The sequence below is a fragment of the Trachymyrmex cornetzi genome, unplaced genomic scaffold (genome assembly GCF_001594075.2).
Source record: "Trachymyrmex cornetzi isolate Tcor2-1 unplaced genomic scaffold, Tcor1.1 scaffold56, whole genome shotgun sequence".
Taxonomy (NCBI): Eukaryota; Metazoa; Arthropoda; class Insecta; order Hymenoptera; family Formicidae; genus Trachymyrmex; species Trachymyrmex cornetzi.
In genome coordinates this window covers 2,097,333-2,120,169 of record NW_017299871.1, presented here as the reverse complement: position 1 = coordinate 2,120,169, position 22,837 = coordinate 2,097,333, and the positions used below count along the sequence as shown (strand labels likewise).

At 33.9% G+C, this 22,837-nt stretch overlaps 2 protein-coding genes across 3 annotated transcripts; both read right to left on the bottom strand.

The window, feature by feature from the left end:
• Positions 1-181: 181 nt before the first annotated feature.
• LOC108765890 (facilitated trehalose transporter Tret1-2 homolog) lies at positions 182-9,428 on the bottom strand. Of its 2 annotated transcripts, XM_018514767.1 has the most exons (7): positions 8,872-9,428; positions 7,620-7,817; positions 4,708-4,792; positions 2,341-2,688; positions 1,932-2,089; positions 1,250-1,702; positions 182-917 (listed from the first exon to the last, which is right to left on the bottom strand). In XM_018514767.1, exons 3-7 carry the CDS (start codon positions 4,762-4,764, stop codon positions 329-331), a joined length of 1,605 nt encoding a protein of 534 aa, XP_018370269.1. In that variant the 5' UTR covers positions 4,765-4,792; positions 7,620-7,817; positions 8,872-9,428; the 3' UTR covers positions 182-328. The 2 variants fall into 2 exon arrangements, with proteins under 2 accessions (XP_018370269.1, XP_018370268.1); XM_018514766.1 differs by lacking the exon at positions 7,620-7,817.
• Positions 9,429-21,026: 11,598 nt separating this feature from the next.
• Positions 21,027-22,837, bottom strand: ND-SGDH (NADH dehydrogenase (ubiquinone) SGDH subunit). The gene is made up of 3 exons (XM_018514805.1): positions 22,700-22,837; positions 21,718-21,929; positions 21,027-21,475 (listed from the first exon to the last, which is right to left on the bottom strand). Exons 1-3 carry the CDS (start codon positions 22,782-22,784, stop codon positions 21,230-21,232), a joined length of 543 nt encoding a protein of 180 aa, XP_018370307.1. The 5' UTR covers positions 22,785-22,837; the 3' UTR covers positions 21,027-21,229.

Genomic DNA, 22,837 nt, shown 5'->3' with positions numbered 1-22,837 from the left:
GTAAAGTATATACATACATATATATATACATATATAATTATATACAATTGTGTATATAATTAATAATATAAGTAACTATTATAAAAATATTATCAGATGAGTAATTTTAATCTTCGAAACTATACATTTCCAGGAATGTTCGTAATACTGAAGGAACATTTGACAACAACAGATAAAATGGCATTTATACTAATGACTGATCAACTCTCAGCTTATCAATTGTATAAAATAAATAAATAATTATCCTAAACATAATTTAAATATCCTAGACATAATATATAAAATTGCATATAGGAATTAGTATAAAAGTTCTTCTGGATTTCTCGTATCAAACGCGCACGCGATCAAGCGCGATTACGATTCGTTGATCACGAGTCAATTTCTTCTCGGAAACTTCAATATCTTTCTCTAGTTTCTCCGGAGACAGTTCCAGGCAGAAGTTGTCGTAGACATACGCGTTCGCCGCGATATTTGATTGCTTTTCTTCCGAGATCGACGTGAATCGCTGGAGGATGATGTTCTTCGGTTGGGACCACGCGTTGGAGAAGATCTTGCCGGCATATATCGAACTGTCGTCATTCGATCTGCTGGAGAACTTCATCTCGATATCGTCGAGGCTGCGTCCCCGCGTTTCCGGCAGTATCGTTAGAGCGAAGATTACGCCCAGCACGCCAGCCACACCGAATATCCACATAGTGAACTCCAGACCGACAATAGCCTTCAAATCTGGATATGTCTTGATTGTTACGAACGTTAATATCTGCACGATGCTGGTTGTGAAACCTCCAAGACTGCCTCTAAATCTCAACGGGTACAATTCCGAGGTCATGACCCACGGTAACGTGAGGAAGCCTATCATGGACATGCCTACGTGGATCCCGATGCAAAGTAGTGGCATCCACGATGGGAGTTCGAACCTGGTAGAGGAAGTTGTATTATTTCTAAGAATCACTTCGATCAGAAACGTATGAGAAAAAACGAAGAACTTTGAAGATATTTAAATTAAAGGTACCAAACGTATATTTTATAACGTTATAATTGTCTGTATTTACACTGAAAATGACCCAATTAGGACGAAACAGTTGTAATAGATTACACAATTGTTATTAATTTATTATTTATATTTAAGCATTAATTAGAGATCTTGCTTTGCTCGTAACCCTTTTTATTCTTTTTAAATTCTTTTTATTCGTCGTTTCTTATACATTATACGAGAACTTGTAAAACTCGAAGGAGGTGAAATGCAAACCTGAAACAAAGGGCGACTCCCATGGCGGCGATAGCCATTCCAAAACCACTGAAGAAGGCCAGGATCTTCCTGCCGAAGCTGTTGGCCAGTCCAGCGCCGAGGATTGACGCGAACAGCCTGATGACACCCATGCCGACGCTAGCCGCGTACTCATTCATATCTATGCCGATATCCTTGAGCACGTTTACAGCATAAAACAGGATCACGTAGATGCCGGACAGTTGCTGGAGCGCGAAAAAGATGAAGAGTATCACGAACGGTTTCCACACGTTGGGCTTGTGTAACGCCCGCAGTAGGCTCTCTTTTTTTTCCTTCCGCTTCGCGTTCGTCTCGCAGAGTTCTTGATACTCTCTGTCGACGTTCAATCCGGGTCCTCGCAGCCACAGAAGAGCCTCCTTGGCCTCGTTCGTTCGACCCCTTGAAGCCAACCAGGCGGGAGTTTCCGGTATTATCCTATAGAAATAAACCATTTTGTTTAATGTTTGGAAAATTGTTATTGAATTTTTATGGGAATATTTGAAATTTTATGATTTTATACGCGCGTGAGTGAAATAAACGGACTTTCGCGACTTTTTATTTCACAATAATGAAATCAGGGCAAGTGCGAGTACCAATTTCTGCGCGATAATTCGTGCACCAAAGATTTAATTATTTCTATTTAACAATTGCAAATCAACCGTACCATATCAACGCGAGTGACAGAATCGCGGGTCCGATGCTGACAACGGCCGCTTTTTGCCACGTCGTGATGGTACCTAAGGTATACACAATCAAGACGCCCAGGGAGACTAGAACTGGTCCACAGCTCGCGAGCCACGCTCTTTGATTTGGCGCTGCCGCCTAGAAGAAAATAAGATATTTTCGTCTTCAGAATTTAATCTGCACATGAAATGAATAAAAAAAAGTATCAATCATTAATCATACTAATTAAAACTTATAATAATCGTATACGTACATTTGTTCAAATATTGATACACATCGAATATTAATACACATTTGTTCAAATATTGAACGAAAAGCTTCGCGATAGCTGCATAATCATGGCAAAAATCTATCATTTGCGTTTCCTGACGTCGCAAAGGTGTACTTGCCTCGCTGACGTAGAGATAATACCCGTTGGCCATGCCAGTGCCGATACCGCTGATGAATCTGCCGACATACAGCATCGATACATTTCTTGATAACGCAATCAGCAGCCAGCCAACGGTGTGCGGTATCGCGGCTAGGGCGATCGCGGATTTGCGGCCGAAACATTCAGCGCAGATTCCGGCGACGAAGGCACCGAGGGGATTTGAGATTACACCGAGGGAAGCGATCCACGAAGCCTGTGACTGGTCCACGAAGTTTGTCTCGAGGAGTTTCGGTATCAGAATCGCGCTGTATCCCTGGGAGAGTCCCACGGAGATCTGGCCGGAGTGCGCGGCCAAACCCGCGAAGATCTGCAAATGTCAAGTTTTATTTCATGAAATATTTATCACGCGTGCGCGTAGATATTTTTATTAATTCTCAAGTAATCAATTATGAAGCTACAGCTAAGTTACCGATTTTGCTAATTAAAAAAAAAGGTTTCTTATATGAGATATGAGGATTTCCTTATATAAGATGGTATCTTATAATAGAAAACCAAGGGAAGAAGTAAAGAAAAGCTTTTACTACACAAAAATAGGAACATAGCAAATTGCAATCTTTATTATAAATAGTAATTGTATAAATAATTTTTCAATGACTTTGTTATTTCAAAAAAAAATAATTCTAAGACTAGATCAATTACAATTAGCATATTAAACTTATATACTATAAAATGAAACAGAAAATAAACAAAATTTATACGTCTTAATTTTCAGAAATTAAGTGCCTTGAGTACCTCATATATATTACGAGCCTCGATTTCACGATCATCAAATTTAATCTTTATAATTAAATAAATTATCATACTTGGTATTTTCCTATTAATACAACCTTACTCTTTTATTGCATATGGAATTTATTATCAATTGATAATAAATTGATAATAAAGTGATAATAAATTGATGAAACCAACCACTCGCGCTTATTTTAGCAGAAATTCGGAAGCAGTAATTATATCTCATTAGAAGCCTATCCTGTAATAGGCAATTTTCCTTATCTTTCCTTTTTTAATTTAGAGAAATTCGGTATTTAAAAATTCATTCGGGGAAAGACAACGAATTCCTTTCTTTATCTCGACACGTATGATGGACGATCCAGTTATTTTCTGCATGTTCAAATGAAGCAACGATAGTACCGAATAACAACGCGATGACGCACTCAATATGGGCGTTATCACTTCGACGCTTAAAATAAAAAATGTTAAAAAAGATCGGTACATTATGCATTGTTCGAAACGAAAGCACAAGATCGCTATCATAAACGTTGAGTAAATTATTCGTAACAATGTGTCTCCGTAGTTAGTTATTATCACTCGGATCGCAAAAGAAAGTGGTAAGCTGGTCGAAGGTTGCATCAAGGATTGCGCTCGGGGCTATGAAACCCACATCGGTATCCAATTTCATATGGAAATTCGCTCCCGATTGTAACAATAGAGGCACGAGACTTAGGCAAATAATGCGCCACTCTAAAAGATAGATTCTGTTCCTCTCGCGGATACACAAATACTAGAGCATATTCAATTTTAATGCAATCATAATAGCTTGAAAAAAGAGTGAAATAGAAGAGTAACAAATAAATAAAATAAAAAACAAAGAAATATTCAAATTAGTGGCTATTAAAGACTATATTGAGTCTATTGTTGGTCTAATTGATGCTGTCAGACGGAAAATCGAGCGAAAGGATTGTTACGATGAACGAGTGTTAGGCATTATGATAGCTTCAAAAATTCCTCAGCATCGAAGGACGAGAATCGAGAAGGCCGATTGAGACGCCTCCACTCTGTCGGTTTTTATCCATTTATTTATTTATAAACGATCATCTTCCCTTCGACGGCCTCGCTTAACAAAGTTCTTCTTATACGTGCGTAATTGTTATTCGCACCAATTGCAATGTATCAAGCAGATGGTGAGATGCAATTACAGAGGCAGGAAATCAATGTATCCTCTACACCAATTATATTTTTTTATTTTTGCTTATTTATTATTATCATAATTTCTTACTTTATTCCCTCGATGTTAATTATTGTACAATAAAAGATTTTCGGACATTTCTTTGTCCTGTCTGGCTTCATAAGCAATTATTTTAGCGTTATATTCTCCGTGAGAAGGAATTTCGGCAAAAAATTGTATCTCCTCGATTAAATAAATATCGCGCAATGAGGAATATTTTCTCACGTGCAAGTTCGACACTTATTCGCTTCACTTCGTGAAATATCGAAATTACGCAACACGTCGTGCGCTCCATGTCGGAATTAGTATCGCTGAAGAATGCGGTACCGCACGTGCTTAATTGCGGCGCCGCTAATCGTAACGCTGGATTAAGTAACTTACACCATTCTTGTCGCCGGAATGAAGGATCTTCCACCAGAGCTTCATCCGAGTGACCATCGTACGCCTCGAAGGGCAGTTGGGTGTACTGTAGAAAAATAGGACCAGATGGATTAACAGCGGTAGATATTATATTTATATAAATTTATTTACATATATATAAATTCAGTTATTCATTTTTGCACACATAAATTAAATGATTATTATTATTATTATTAAATAAATAAATGGTATCATTATTAATCACGGATAAAGTCTAAACGATGTGCGATTAGAGCTCTTTATGTCATCTAAAATCGAATCTCGTTGCGCGAATCTTTTCCGATTTCAAAGAAAAAAGTTCGATGTGCCGTTTGACGAGTCGCTTCCTGTCTGTTCCTCGTTGTGAATAATGATATAACAATGATAACACGCGATCGCACTCGTGCAGAAAATTCCTCGAACACTCGGACTCGGAGATCTCGATCGCGACGATCTCGCGTAACTTTGATTCGCGATGAAAAGCGTTAACTCACCTCGACATCAATCATTGTACGTACAAGCGTAATTACTACAAAGGTAACTGCCGTTGTTGATAAAGAAAAAAAGAATTGAAAAAATATTTCAATGTGTGTGGATGCCATGCATTTCTCGAATTAATTGATTTTCTAACAGACATTGTTCATTACGATCTGCACGACTGGTTCTTGCATTATTCATTCATACTGCACTGACGTTTCATTAACACTTGCAGATAATCGATACAAGATAAATACTTTTTAAATTTAATTTGTAATTCCATTTTGTAAGTCTCTGCGTAGGTAGAAATTAATTGGAATAGATCTCAAGATCGAAGGAAATTTTAATGAAATTCTTAAATACGTTACTTTTTAGTTAAGTGTTTCGCGGGTTATCTATAATATGTTTATATCCACTGTGTCTATATAAATTTTTAGAATGCCACGTTTCGTGAACATTTGCAGTTCACTTTATCGGGGCGACCCTGATGAAAATAAAAATCGGAGCGTAAATCAGATGTAATGGAAGAATAACAGAAGCGAGAACGAAATTTCTAGAAGGCGAAAATTGGAATAATAAAATGTAAAAGAAGCATTTACGCTTCTTTTATACACTTTGATGTTTTAATTTTCGCTTCTTACAAGTTCCATTTACGCTTCTGTTACTCTCCCATTACATTCGACTTTTATTTTCATCAGGGGAGAAGCAGTCTGACACATTTTACAATAAGCTATTAGTGATAAATAAATAAAAAATCAAAAGCCAGAAATTGACCAATCATAATCAATTATTCTTCTCACATTCGACTATGATTGGTCAATTTCTAGCCTCTGACTTCTGATTTATTACTAATGGCTTGTAGAATGTGTGTTACTGTTTATTATATCGCGCGTGATTTCATGTGGCGCACAAATTGAATAATGATCGTGAGATTAAGCGATCATTCGCGACGGTCCGGCACTCGAAATGCTTGAAGAACTGACAGCAACGTCACCCGGGGTCTCGTGACAGTCGTGACTCACGAGACCGGTCTGTTATCGCCGCTAGATCCTCAATCGGTTTCTCACGTTTAACTCAATTTAACCCATTAATGCGGCACGCGTGGATTAGAGTTCGAGACTTATCGTCTCCATCGCGCGTTCATTCATCATATCATGCCGCTTCGATGCCTGCGATAAGATCGACGCCGATTAACAACGTTATAAATCTGTTTGCAAATGTCAGCTGTGCAGATTCTCATACGTTTTATACGCTATGAAAGACACGTCTCGGCCGTCATAAGATCTTCTTATTAAGATCACGAGTGGATTAAGGATCTTGGTGTTCGCCCTTCCTGTTTGTTATTGCTCAACAAGCTATTACGCGCTTGCATTGACATAATTTTCATCAAGAAATACACACGCGGAGTATTTTATTTTTCAGATACTAAATACGAGAAGCACCGGTTGCGATCAAAGCTATTGATGTTAGACTAATAACATATATATGTATTTTAAATAAATTTATCAGAAATATGACTAATAACTCTTTCCAAAATTTTATTTTTATTTTTATTAATTCAAAAGTAATACTTTTTTTCACAATAAAATTATTTATATGTTTTAAGACGATTAGCATCAGATTATTAAGATCTAAGATGCCTGTAATCAATATTAATGTTATCAATATTATTAAATTGTTTAATTTGTGATTGCTATTCTAGTTCTGTTAGAATTGCGTTTCAAGACTAAAAATTAAATTCGACGTTCAATTTGCAGAGTTGGATATGTATAGTATATAAATTCACATCGAATTATTTAAGAACTAAAGATCCAACTTGGCCGTTTGAGGTCTTTATTTCTTGTTTCTTGTTTATTAATTAAAATTTTATAAGCTGTTAATAAATTTGCATTCAAAGATAATCACATAATGAAAAGGATGAAGTACTCGGAAAATTACGAATTAATTGTAAGATTATACTGCATCATGGTTTCCTGTTCGCGCGTCGTAACAGAATGCACAATGCCAATCACATTGCCGTCCAATAAAATATCTACACAAAAATGATCGGAGAATGAAAAATACTAGACAACATTCGTCTGTCAAAAAGATTTGCGAAATGAAATCGAGTTAACATTCGCGATTGCCATGAGTGCGTGCGAATGCAATTCGTAATTTATAATGATAATAATAATAATAATAATCTTATTGAAGTGCAAAATAACAAGAGAAATATAGGTAAATGTACAGTATAAAATAAAATTAATAAAATAAAGAAAAATGCTAAATTATAAATATTAATCGGGCTCTCAAAATTAAAAAATACAATAAAATATATAGACAATAAGAGCATATACACAGCGCGGTTATTGGTGCGCAAATTTCTATATAATTAATAAATAATGTCTACATAGGATATAAAATTATACAATAATTACCTGTACTATATTATTCGTACGTTTCAGTTTTCTTCAAACTATCATCAGCGAATCCATAAATACTATCGTAGATGTCTTGACAATAATCTTATGACAATGTTGAAATTCAAATCTATTTAAAACTGAGGGTGAGCATTTCCCTATTTTCTGGTTGGGAAAAGCCGTAAGTCTCTTCGTTAAAAAGCCAAGTGACTGACACTAGAGAACAAATTATGTAAAATTAATTATATTGTTATGTTTTCAATGTATTGTATTATTTACCTTCATTCTCCACAGATTACAATTCGTTATTCCAAATGTATAAGGAAGTCAAGGAATACAAAGGAATATAACAAAGGAACGATAACAAGTTATTCCAAATGAAGTCAAGGAATACAAAGGAACGATAACAAGAAGTATAGACTTAGTTTTTACATTATACGATATAAAATTAAAACATATGTTATCCCAACTAATGATCGTCAAATTCTATTCCGCGAGCCACTTCCGTAAAGAAAAATGCACTTCAAAATGTGAAATATCAGCTATCGTAATGCTATCTTGAACCCCAAGCCTATAATTATAATTGAGAAATGCAGTAAAATTATAGTTTTAAATGATCGAAAAAAACCAAATTTTTTGACAATTTGAAAAAGAGGTTTTTTTTAAACTGTAAGAAAAACAATAATAATAATAATATAATATAACAATAATAATAATAATAAATTTAGAGGACAGACAAAACAAAACGATTTCTGCTGTCTTGAAAAAGCAAAACAATGACTCGTCATGAAAAATTGCCCGAAGAATTTCATTCGTATGACATGACATGCATCTCTATCTCTGTTTTTGTTATCGCGGTTTGGATTAGCTTGTATTGTTTTCACAGCGATCGCAAGTGTTAACGAATGCAGCGACAGGTGCAACTCTATCGACACAAACACCTCGTAATTATTAAAGGAGAAAAGAGAATTCACTACGCAAGTAGCGAAAACAAGTAGTTCAAAAATGTCATGAAAAGATATCGTGAGAAATTTTGCGTTTGACGTATGGTATTTGACGTGACACAGGTGAATTTTTTGTTTTCTTTTCAATTACGCTTAATTAATGGAATTTAATTATTTAACGCGTGTGTAAGTTTAATTTGATAGAAAATTAATTTTGCTTGTACGTCCAACAAGACGCTCGATTAATTCAATTTAATTCAATTAAAATGGCTAATTTGATGAAAAGCAATTAATCCATCAGAAGATAAATCATGAGATATAAGTACCTTGCAATTGTATCAGCTACTCTCTCGTCTGGATCAATGACAAGGATATTCCTCTCTAAAATCTTGCACAATCCTCGCGCCGTTTTTCTTCCATATCGGCATCAATGACAAACGGTACCTCTCTGTCTCTGTTTTTCCTCAAGTCATCCCAAGAGGTCCATCCTCCGGGACTTGTTCGCGAAAAGCGCGAGCGTTTATGCGGATACGGATCATAAATTAGGGAGGACGCAAACGGAATAGAAATTTGCAAAAAGAGTCCGACGACAATTGCAAGCCAGACCCCTTATAACGTGAGAGGAAAAGTGACGAAGAAAGAAAGAAATAAAACGTCGGAAGTTCAAGTATCGCGACGGAAGACTCCGATCGTCTCAGCGTTCGACAAAAGTTTCTAGATCGTGGCTTTTTTCGACGACGACGTCTTGTGAAATATCTGTCGCAGGAGTCTCTTCTTCGTGGGTTCCTCCTCGTGCCGGTCACACGAGTGCATGTGATTCTGGTTGGCAGATTGGCCGCGTATTGAACGGCTGCACCGTCGCGGCTTTTTTCGCGCTCGACACTGAGACGATTTTCGTCCGCGCCTTCGCATTTATACCAGCAGCGCGGCAAAGACGGCCGCTGACTCTCTCGAAACGTACGACGTGGTTCGCGAAGCGCCCTTCCAGGATGGTCTTCGAGGTCTCCCCCTAGAGATATTCCTTACCATCAAAGAACGAGCTGCGGGGATATTCCTAAATTGAATTCTCTGAATTAATCTTATTTCGTAGTCAGGTGCTTTGTATCGATTTGATGAGAATATAGGATTATGTGAGTGCTCCGACGGATATTGAATGGAAATGCAAATTGATCTGGATTTATGAATAGAACTAAAAATGATCTTATATTTTTTATTCTTAATGAGAAAAAATTATCTTTGTAAGATAATTTACACGTAGAAATTGAAGATGGATATTCTTGAACTGAATTAAAAAAAATTATTAATACAGCCCCTACGACACAAAAGTTGCAGCAACAATGCTGCAACATTGCAGCAATATTGCATGGTGCAGCAATATTGCAACGTTATTGCAGCAATATTGCTGCAAATTCTGTGATGTATAAATACAATGGGAGATAAATAATTCGTGTACTCATTTTTTGGGCAAATAAAAATTTTATTTTATATTAATACTCAATAATTAAAAATTAAAATTGTATGTAGGCTACGAGTAAAAGCTGGATGTCGAGTGCTAAATTGATATTTAATATGTAAAACATAAATAAGAACCCAGACAGCACAAAATATTAAAAGATAACAAAAAGATGTCTTTTTTAAATCGTCTTTCTGGTAAAGTGAAAAAATGTCTAAAAGATGATGAAACGACATTGTTTTTAGATTGTCTTTGCAGCAAGACCAAAAGATATCTATAAGACATCTTTTAGTTTTGTCGAAAAGACACCTTAAAAAAGACATCTTTTCGTCATCTTTCTATGGTTGTCATTTTCGCAAAGCAAAAGGTCGACTAAAAGATATATTTTCGTATTACCGAAAAGACAATCTATGAAAAAGATATCTTTCCGTTATTTTGGTACTTTTTATCACTCATTCGCGAGCAGTACGCGAGATTGCCACCAGATGGACATGATGGAGTTCAATTTCTCGTGTTTGAAAATCATACAGGACAGAATAAAAGGTGCAGCATAATGAGAAATTTTACTCGTGTTCTAATGAACACTAATAAAATATTTTTTTGCAATCGAGTCCCCAAAGGGGACTATGATGAAAGATAATGACTCTTTCACATAGGACACGGCAAACAATGCAGGAAATGGGACGTATATTGTTAGTCATGCAATTTTATTTCGTTTTGTGTAAAAACTAATTTAGGAATTCAATGTATTAAACGTTATATGCATCAAAATATAAAAACTAAAAGATATCCAAAGAAGTCATCCTTCAGTTATCGTATGGATAAGACTGTAAGATGACTAGCAGTGCGATATCTGTCGTCTTTTAGTCATCTTTTCGTCGACTATATTATTTCGCTAAAAGATATCTTTATAACAATTTAGTTGTCTTTTAGGTCATCCTCAGTGTAACAAGAATAGTTAAAAATAAAAAAAAATGTTTTTGACAATATTACTATGATTTAAGCGATACTGGACAATAACGGAATGGAAGATATCAAAAGTGAAGAGAAAAGTGATTCGGAATTTTGTAACTCTTTACGTATAATTTAAATTTTACTATTAATCGACTTGGCGTTGCAAACTTTTTTTTATTTTATACTATACTTGTTACAGTGAGGATGACCTAATGAAGGTTAAAACGTTTGTCTATTGTATATTCTTATCTATGTTTTAAATAGTAAATATCAACTTAGCACTCGACATCCAGTTTTTACTCGTAGCCTATATACAATTTTAATTTAAAATGTTATTCAAATTAATTTTATATCATAAGTAATAAAAGTTATTCCGATATAGCGACATTAAAAGTTACTTTTAAACATAAATATATTTCTAATGTGCATTTATAATAATGTGTATAAATAAATTTAATGAATGATTAATTTCAATGACAATGAGGGTTTTCTCATCGTGTGAAAAATCTAAGAGTAATGATTATTGCGAAGAGAACTATCAGATACACGGAAAAATGACTCAATGCAGCCCCAGAGGGCTAAACGAAGGATGCAGTTTAATTCATCCTCGAGTTTGCGGTTTTCAGATTACGATCTGTACGAAACTCGGCGATATTTCTCTTTGCCGTTATGGGGCTTTCCAATGACAGAAATTGCTTTTTTCTGCACTGTCACCGTCCGGATCTTATTGCCGATGAGTGATAAGCTAATTCTGATTTGACTCGGCAATAAATAAAGCTCGATTCGTGCTCGCGCATTAACACAGCTTCACGGGAAAATACGCGGTTGCAAGTAACAGATACATTAGACTTCGGATCTGAAAGACACAGATTCAGAATGAAAACATTTGGAAAAAATTCAAGAATCACGTAATGAAGGAGAAGATAAAAGAGCATTTGAGATATGTAATCTCTTGCCTGAGATAAAAATTAATTTGGGACAGGGATGTCTAAATCATATACAAGGAAGCACAAGAAATCCTTACATTACCTTGTAAACTATTTTCCGTTTTTAAGTAAAGCTCAGTCATAAGCATCGAATTTCGTGATTTGAGAAACTTTGAAAAGGGGATGGAGAACGGTAACACTCGTAACAACAGTTAACAGTTATCTTTATCAGTGAAGAAACCTAACTGAAGTCGCATTGAAAAGCAACGGCTGGCAGTAATTGGCGACTACTTCGAGGCTCTTTTTTTTAAAGAACTCATTATCTTTACGCGATCGTACAATCGCCACGCTAGGCATCCAGCTGATTATAATTGGTTGTTTTAAGCACGGTAACGTTTACTTCTATTCGTGACGGGAGGCATGACCTTAAATTCTTATAGCGATTGCAAAGTTCTACGCTCGCAATAAAAAGTAAACGTTAACAACAATAGAAACAGTTGCGATTAACGTCTCTAACCCGCGAAAATGTCTGCGAAAACGCATTTTCTCCTTCTCTCCCACCCTCTCTCTTTCGCATACAGATAATCCTCTTCATTGAAAATTCGATATAAAACGTATGATTCGGAGACTCTTTTCGTTGTCGCAAAATTATTTACAAAATGAGCCTATTATATTTACGAATTGAATATTATTTATCGCATAACACTCTAGTATTGCGACAACTCGGGGTGATAACTGGCAATCATTTTTTTCATGGTTATCTCTTCGAATTTCATCGCTTAATTATATCGTAACTTATAATATCGCATAGAGTGCTCGCGAATATAATTCGTAGGTGGGTAGGTGGTTTTTTGATTCGATATCTATAATTTATGGACGCAGTAATATAACGTATTTATGGAGCTCGTATTATAACGTAGATCAATTCGATAAATTAATCCTCACCTGCCGCTTGCGACATAATTAATGATACAATTTGCAGACGGCAGTTTGTCACGGATATTAAACTTGGTCGGGATATAAATCGCCCGTGTTGTATTGTAAACAATGACATAATTCATTATATCTAATATTATATGTGATGACACATTAAAAAAGTTACACAAAACTCTCGATTTTCAACAAAAGAGGAAAAAATGCCAGCAAAAACTCCTATTTCGAAACAATTTTCCTGAGCAAATATAGTAAATAAAATCAGAGTTGCTTGCGATTTTTCAATTTTTCAATTTCATTCTTAAACACAAGTTTCCTGTAAAATGTTCGTGTATATCACGATTGAGAGAGTATTAGAAAGGATCCGAACTAACGAAGCCTATTTCCGTATTTCCGCTCGAAGGTCGCAGCCCGTTGATCTCGTCAATGATGTGGACGAACGAACGAAAGTTTCCCGATTAGGAAACACGTTCAAGGATCAATTTTAACTCAGAAAGCGACTATCTCCGTGACAAACGACTTTCATGCAAATCGTGGGAGCCCGCAACCCTGATTGCTTCCTTTATTTCCGTTTCCGATTACGACAACCTTCTGTCGTCAATGAGAATCTCACCGTCAATGAGATTATTTACAGATGACTGACAATAACAGAAAAATCTAATCTGCTCACATAAATAATCCTCAGAAAAGAGAATCAACAATCGATCAGCGTGAATCGTCAAAACATTTTCGGTGGATTTCCTCTACCATTTTCATCAACGTTACACGTGAAAGTAACATAGCTAATTAAACGAATACTAAAATATTTACTTTTCGTTGATTATGTTTATATAATTAATTAACCTTGGATAAGAAACCTGTAATTCTTTTTTATAATAAAAATTACGAAACCACAAAAGGAAGCTATACGAGACTTTAAGAAACAATTGTATCGAAGGAGAAAGATTAATGACTTTATTTTTAATGCTTTTATTCTCTGATCTTCAAACAAGCTACGTAATTGGCGAGTTCTCCGTAATCTATATTTGCGAGTTCTCCCTGTGTTATCTGAAATTGCTTCTCATTTTGATGAAGTAAACTGTAATATTCACAAAACATTGGCATTTAATGATTAAGACACGGAGATAATCCGTAAACCGCTTCTTTGAATCTATCTTTCTTTAATTTCTCAGCTCGCAAGTCATGAGGACGCTTATTATATTGACATTTGTCACTATTATTAATAGCTTTGCTCGATGACAGTGATCCATTCTATAGAAGACAGAGATTCATTTCAACGAGATCTGGTATAAATCGGCCGTCATATATTTGCTATGATTGCAAAAGAAACATATGGTTGTTTTTCCAATGAGACAATCGCGTTAATATAAGCGGCGCGAGGGCGACCAATTCGCGTACATTGTTAAATTTACAGGGTCAAATTTAATCTAAGATGAGTCGCCACAGCTCTTACTAAATAAGTTATTTTATTTTAAAACGATAATTAAATTTGATACTATATCGTGTTAATTTGACTATATAGATCCAATTGACATGCAGGGTTGGGTAAGTTAACTAAGTTTTTTAACTAAGTTAAGTTAAAGTTAACACAGCCTTGAAAATTTAACTTAATTAAAATATAAGTTAATCTATAACAAAATTAATTGAATTAAAAGTTAAGTTAATAAAAAAGTAATTGAGTTAAAAGTTAAATTTGGTTCGAACAATCAAAAAAAGAAAAAATTTGACTATTTTACACAATTTTTCGTATTTTTACTTTCTTACAGCTTATTTATTAAAGAATCTGGTTATTCTTGTTTACAAGTAACGATTATACAATATAAAATTATTAAATTATATACTCATTAACATCTCGCATTGTATCTAAGGATTGACTTCAAAAAAATCAAATTAAAAGCTAACAGTTACTGATAAAATGTAACTAAATTAAGTTAAAAAGTTAAGGGTCTAAAATGTAACTAAGTTAAGTTAAAATTAATTATTTTTTTAACTTAACTTTTATCTTTGTAACTTAGCACTTCCCAACCCTGTTGACATGACATAGTGTCAAATATAATCATTTAGTATAAAATAACGATATAATCGAGTAGGAGTAGTGGCGACTCACCTTAGATTAAATTTAACAACTATAGATTTAACAGTGTAAGGACATCTCGATGTGAGCCGTAAGATGTAATCGAGATGCAGTTTCTTATCGTATAATTTTCGCGTATTATGATAGCGACGATCGACGCGACCTGCAATTTTGATTTCCTGATGTTAATATATCGTGCACATGAAATTACATAAAAGGCGTCCCTGCACCTTATCGTTATGGCTGTAAATGCGTGTATATACCTGACGCCAAGTTTTACAGATCCATTATTAGTGTGTATGTCGTACACGCCGCGACATTCGTGATTACTAAATGCATTTTCTAACCTTCACCTTGCTCTATCCTTACTTAAATTTATTACATCAGGCCTTTAGGATGCAGTAAGTGTAAGGTCGGAATCAGACTACGCATTGAAGATTGAGACTGAAGATTGAATGTGAAAATTTGACCTATGAGAACAAAGAAATTTTAGCTCCTTTTGTTTTGACGATCGAAATATGTATACAACGAATTATTCACGACACGATATGAGAATGTAAAGTATGTACATATATATAATTAATTGCGATGAATTTTATTGATTGTGAAAAAGTTTAAATACTGAAGATGACCAGATATATAAATGATCGAAAACGTTCTATTTATATTTATTTTCGGATTAAAGAAAAATTAAGCAAAAATTATTTAGCACTAGGCTCCTTATTGTGAATCTTATTGTTTATAACTAAGCCTTTGTTGATTATTTGTCCTTTTGTTTTGATTGGTCAAATTTAAATCTTTCAATCTTCAATCTCAATCTTCAATACGTAGTCTGATATTGATATAAAGCGCGTATGGATGAAATAATCTTAGAGGTATGGATGGTGTGTATGGATTAAATTCATTTTTTCTAAACCAAATCCCTTCTTGGCAGTGTAAGCTGAAGTAATAAATTCTATTCTATTCTATTACGTCAGGCCGCATATTTTTTTTCTTGACGCCAAGGCAAATTTTAGAGATTGTGCGAACTGATTGTGATGCTTTGCGTGACGAGATGTGCCGTGCAATAACAATTTAATTGATGTTTATTAATCATGCGATTATTAATCGCATTATTTATGGTAAATTTATGGTAAATTTGTATAATGTGGCAATTTGTTTAAATCTTAATTGCGATTATTCGCTGCATAAATAATAACAGAGGACAAATTTCGCACATTGCGAATATATTTAAATTTTATCATCTCGTAATCGCTTAAAAAAAGCTGTTATGGGCAGAAAAATTTCAATCTATATGTGTATATGTATACACAAATGTATATACACACATTGTTGATTATAATAATTAACAATTGATTCCTACGCAAACATTCCTGAAGAAAAAGATTTGCAAAGGAGGCCGGAATCGGTTTGCACGTGTCGAAGGATAAAACGATTCCGACATCACATGTATCACGTCTCAGTATTACGTATCGTTGCATAATTATGATATAATAACGGGGTGAGAAGAGCACGCGCGCGTAACAGACAGAGTCATATAATAAGGCGCGTCACATCACATACACGTGCTTCTGAATGTATTTTTCCATGCAACGATTGCGGATCCTCGGGAGCAATTTGCCTAAGACGAGCTTTAATTACAAGAATAATTGCAATTATTCTTGTAATTAAAATTGCTTCCGAGGATCCGCAACTGTTGCATAGAAAAATACATAATCATGATTATAAACAGTTCCATTATCTTCATAAACGCAATTATGTGTTTATTATGAACGATTTTAGTAACTTTAGTAAATTGTTTATGACTATTACATTACATTTAATGATTATGTATGCATCACGCTGAAATTCATACATATGTAACAAGTTTATTGTACTCCATTTAATTCACAAGAATACGCACATACAAGATGTAACATAATAATCAATGATTCAGCTTGCCATAATGCGATTAGCATTAGCTAGGCTTACAATTGAAGCTAATGAGTTGTATTATCCGAAAAAAATAAAGTACAATAATTTATTGAGTGTGCATATCATTAGACTAGGTATGCACTTTTTGTTTTGCAAATTTCTTAATAGTCACTGACAATCAATTTTCTTCCAATTGCACGATTTCCAGGCAATTTCTTTGTAGGCGGAGAAATTATATAATTGAGCACTTATCAAATATTATATTTAATCGACTACTTTACCATCACATGTATTCTGCATCCGTCAAGATGCTCAAGCTTTGATAGATCGATGATTTTGCTCTCTCGTGGTAAACTAAACGTCAACTAATTTAAAAAAAAAAACAACGCACGTTGCAGAGTCATCCCGCAGACGCGATTTGTTATACGAGATTTGCAGTAAAGTGTTATCGAACTCGTGCATCGAACTGCAAACTTTCGCCAGAGTCAGTGAAGCATTCAGCGAAGTCATTAAATTTAGAAGTCAATTTGTTGGATGAAAGACGAGGCGGAAACGTCGAGATGAAGTTAATGAAAGGGAATATGCGGTTACATCACCGACTCTCTATATATAATATATATATATAGAATTACAATAAGGATGATTTTTTAAAATTTTGTGTGTGTGTGTGTGATTTTAATATAATTCGTATGTATACAGGGGTGTATCTTAAAAAGCACTCACTAATTATATATAGCGCTATTCCTGATTCCAAAATCTGAACCGAAAAGTCCTGAACCATTTTGCAATTTTGTGTTACTACCCTGAATTACTGTCTTTCGATAATAAAAAACGAGAAAACGACAGTTTTTTACGCAATATTCCCACTCCATTGCTTAAATTGTTTCTTATAAGTTTAATATGCGGCGTAAAAGATCGTAAAATTAAAAAAAAAAAAATCTCGACGGAGAATATCTGCCTTATCCTTCTTTTTAATTATTCTTTAATAAGAGTTTTTACATTTTAACTTTTATACATATACAGGATGTTTCAAAATTCGCAGGATAATTCAAAATATATGTAAAAAAGTTTTTAAAAAATTAGATAAAAAAAGTTTTTTGTAAATTTTTATTTTAAGCAATAGTTTCTGAGATACGATATAAGAGTTTAAATATGATTAATTACAGACTACGTTTAGATAATCACTTGCTGAAGAAATACACCAAGTCGAGAGAAAGTTAAAATGACTATTTTGATATCATGAAAGTCAAACTGGTGATTTTGGTTACAAAATTTGACTGTTTATTGACATTAAGAATCAAAATAATGTCATTTTGATTTTTATTGACTTTCGTGTGTTCCTTGGAGGTGACGATTCTTAAACGTGCTTATCAACGCTCGCTAATACGCGAGACTCATGTGTGGCTATCTAAGTAGTCTACAATAGACTATATTTACATCCTTGCTATCTTAAAAATTAGTGTTAAAATAAATATTTATCAATAACTATCTTGCTATAATATATTTTAAGTCACGAATTTTGAGATACAGGTATAATGTATATAGGTAAAAAAAAAAAAAAAACGATATGGAGGGTGACATTACATGAAAAATCGCAAGTGTAGTAATAGATTTTAAAATTAAAAACCAGTACATTAAATACGTTGTAATAATTATGACGTATTACATTAGTCATTTTATCTTCGCACATCAGGGTTGGTAAAAATCATGTTTTAAACATGTTGAATTAACATGTTTAATCATTGTTTTTAACCATGTCTTAAAATCAGGTTTTAAACATGTTTTTTCAGCTGTTTGAGACATTGTGTATGAAGCACTAAAAACATGCTTAAAAAAACACAATGGTTTGTTCTTTAAACAAATATTATCTTTTATCATTATCAATCCTGTCATACATTTAATTGAAAGTATCCGTCAAACTGGAGAGTGGAAAAACATGTGAATAACGTCGCAATATCGCGCTATCGGAACTGATGAATGATAAATAGTTTCAAAGTGTTCGCGTAATTGTCGGATGTTGTTATGACATAAATTATGAAGATTTAACGTACATACGTACATATATTCAAATATGAATAAATCGCGGACCAAAAGTGACAAATGCAAATAAATTTGCGTCAAGCCGATTGTCTGTGTACTCGCTGACTCGGAATTGAGCTGTGTTTGTACACGAGTGCATACATAAGTATACATTATGCAAGATACGTGAGGTGGCCTTGACAATGATCACTGCACGGTTACATTGGTGATCAACGTATCGTTAACGCACCGACAAGACAATCACGTTATCACCGAGGATCGTAAGAAACGGGCGCACGGAAATGTGATGTTTTTTCGCAAAAGCAACAAATTTCCTGTCCGTCTTATCGTTTCTTGTTGACATTTCGTTGGGTCTGTGACAAATCGTAAGAGAATCGCAAACGAGTATATAGTCCATATTTAGCAACATATGGAAGCATTTTTAATTATCGCGGAATCGACTTACGCTAATGATGCTATTTTTATTTTTATTATCAAATTGAAGTTCAGAAATAACATATTCCCGGAAAAAAATGTTTATATATAATTATATGTAATTATATAAAAATATACAAAATTACAGACATGTAAAAAATTGACATATTTTATAAACAATTATATATAATTATTTAATAAAATATGTCCATGTATATAACATTTTTTCCCCGAGTTTATTTGAAATTAATTGATAGTTTGATTCCCAAAAATATTACGCCGCTGTTTTTAATAAATTTTCACCGGATTTATTCAGCTTTTTATAGGTATAATTGAAGTTTTAAGATTCAAGTAAATAATATTTTACTTGAAATTATTTGTAAAAGATATGATTTTATTATTTATTTCCCAAAGGTATCGAAAGTTCGATATTTTCGTGAAGAAAATGTCTAATCCGCATTTAAGAATCGTGTGTATCACCTTCAACATTATCGCAAAATTTTAAGATATACAATAATAAGATTCCAGCGAAAACATTGAAACAGAATATTCGCAACACAGTTTGCATCCCATTACTGGAGGGCCGCGTTACAAATAATCGTAATGACGTAACGAAACGTATTGTTACACGACACGTGGTGCGACTGGAAATTGAAAGGGTTTTGCGAGGACGATGTAAAAATGTTTTACGGAAACGAGAGGAAGCGGAAATGTCCGCTATATTTGCGAGACAGCTCACATGACAGCGATCATTCTCTTAATATAGGGAGAGAAAGAGAAACAAAATCTGTGCTAAAAAAAATCAACAACCAAGGTTCTTAATTAATTGAACGCGAAAATAAACAAATTGCTTAATTACTGAGTTGTTCGCGCAATCGCGACATTAAATTTCCTGTCTGTCGAATTTGCCATAAAATTTGATCAGTTTTTCATTGTAGGTAGAATATACGATATAAAATGAATTTATTGAAATCAAAATCATAACCAGTTTCAATTAATCAAATCGATTTCGCAGCAGGAACTGCAACGCTAAAACAAATTAATCGATTATACGCGAGATGTATAACCGATTGATTTGTTTTAGCGTTGCAGTTCTTGCTACGAAATCCGATCCGGATTCAAAAAGAAATTATTGATGATTGCGGTTAACCGCAAATTGCTACTCGAGAAATTATTGTGTCATTATAGGAAATGATTTGCACCTTTACTGATATCGTGCAGATGCTCTTCATAAGTAAAGAGAAACGCTACAATGATTATTTAACATTTTAATAATAGTATGAACACGCAGGTGATAAATCATTTTCAAACTATATATCGCTACAACGATATAATTAAAAAAATTTGCTCATTTGCTACGATATAATTTAAAAAAATGTTATTTTTAGTTTGCAGAAAAAGAACGAAAAAAAAGAACATATTTTAAAAGTATTTTTATCACTTTACAATTAGTTACATCAAAATTGCATTTCAAAATTAATATTACAATATTGTAATGATTCTTTTAATGATTCAAAATACATTAAAACTTATTTTCTGGGAAACCTTATTTTTTGAGTTGTGTCGTTATATCAAATGAGCGATATGCGTATTTTCACAAGATCTTTAATGTGTAATGATTTTTTTGTGGAAAGTAAAAAGCGCACGTTGTCCATAAGTTATTCTTTAAAAAAAATAGATTTATATGAAATTATTCTGTATTATATGTATATACATATATACATATTGCAAGGAAAACTTATTTCTTGGTGCATTATACATTCACCCAGGAAGAATTTTAATCAAGACTTTATTAACTATATTAGTAACTGTACAATGCGACATACTTATCGACAGAGTTGACACTGCGCAGGATTTACTCTTCAGTATGAATTTACTAAGAGCACGTAATCTACGTATCTACACCTGATTAAATAATTTTCCCCAGCTCTTACAGAGCTCTTAAATCAAAATTAATTGTAACAAGCCAAATGATATCAATTTTCTTCTCCCATATATTTGTCCAAAGATTGTTTGTAGTGATGAAAATACTTGGCGCCGTAGAACTCCCGGAAGTATGAACTTCTGTAATCGCGAGCGGTGCTCATTGCGACGTTCACCTGCTGTTCAAGAAGCCTAACTTTTCTGAGTTGGTTCTCGTGGTATATGTGATGCAGAAACTTCTCGTATTCCTGTTGCTGCGACGGGAAGAAGTAACGTTGAAGGAATCTTTTAATCGGGTGCTGAAACAAATAAGAAATGAAAATCGTATTATATTTTTCGATAGTTACTGTTTTTATAAACACAAAACATTTCAATAAAAATATTTTCTTTGGCCGATACATGCCAATATTAGCAAATATTACACATACTTGATATGTATATATAATTATGCATGTGAATGTAGATCAATATTTAGCGAATGCAAGTAGGCAAATGTGTAAAGTTGGCGTATATTGGTCACATCGTTTGAAACCATCTTTACCTGAAGATATTCCCATTCTTTTGGAACGTAACCTTCAGGGATTTCCTCGAGTGTAGCAGGACCGATGAATACGTTAATTAAGGTGATCACGATCCCCACAGGAATAGCACCGAGTAAAAAATAAAGGTGGAAATAATCTTTCGTTTTATGCCACTGAAAGTTGCTCGGTCGTATGACAAACGTGCGCTGTTCTGACATGCATCTTGCTTGTCCTAGAAATACAAAAAAGATCTCGTGAGATATGAGAAGTGGATTAATAGCTTCCGATATTTAGATAGATCAAAAATTCCATATCGGTAAAATTCTAAATAATATATAATAATACAGCTAATATAATTATACGTTCATTTTTATGACTGAATTTATAATATAATAAAGTATGTAAGGTGTCAGCACAAAGTAAATAGATCAGAATCACTTGTAAATGACATAGACCTGGCTCCATCAATGTAAGATTAACATGTGTGTGAATCTCAGTTTAAATTATTATTTATATTCTCCTAACACCTGATTTTACCAATGTAGTTTAAATCTCAGTTTTAACTCTTTTTCTTTTTGTATTACACCATTATCTGTTCTTGCTGGGAAGCATACAATAAGTAAACTAAACTAAGATTAATCTTATATTGCTGGAACCAGGCCGTAATAAACAATCTTGGTATGAATTTTTTATAGTATCGCATATATGTAAGATGTTGATACTGTTAGATGTTCTTGAAAAGAGGAAAAAAATGATTATCGAAATTAGTCACGAACAATTAAGAATTTTCAACGTTTCGTAACAACTCATTTTTATTTTTATTCGGACGTGTCTCGGTTTATTCTGTTACACGAAACACAGTAGAATCATACTACATCCAAATGCACTGTGCGATCATTGCGTAACAAAACACAGTCTGCTTTCACAGAAGCACATTGGTGAAATAAAAGAGACTCGTTCGACGACGTGAACAATCGCGAGCAACTGTGCATGGATAATCACCGTTCTTTATCAGTGCTGTTCCGGAGCCGCTGTTTTGCAGCAATTTTTGCCTTGTGGCACGCAAAATACTACTCCAGACCGCCATTTTTCTCCGATAACACGGAATAGAACAATTAAGTGTGGTATGTACATGAACTC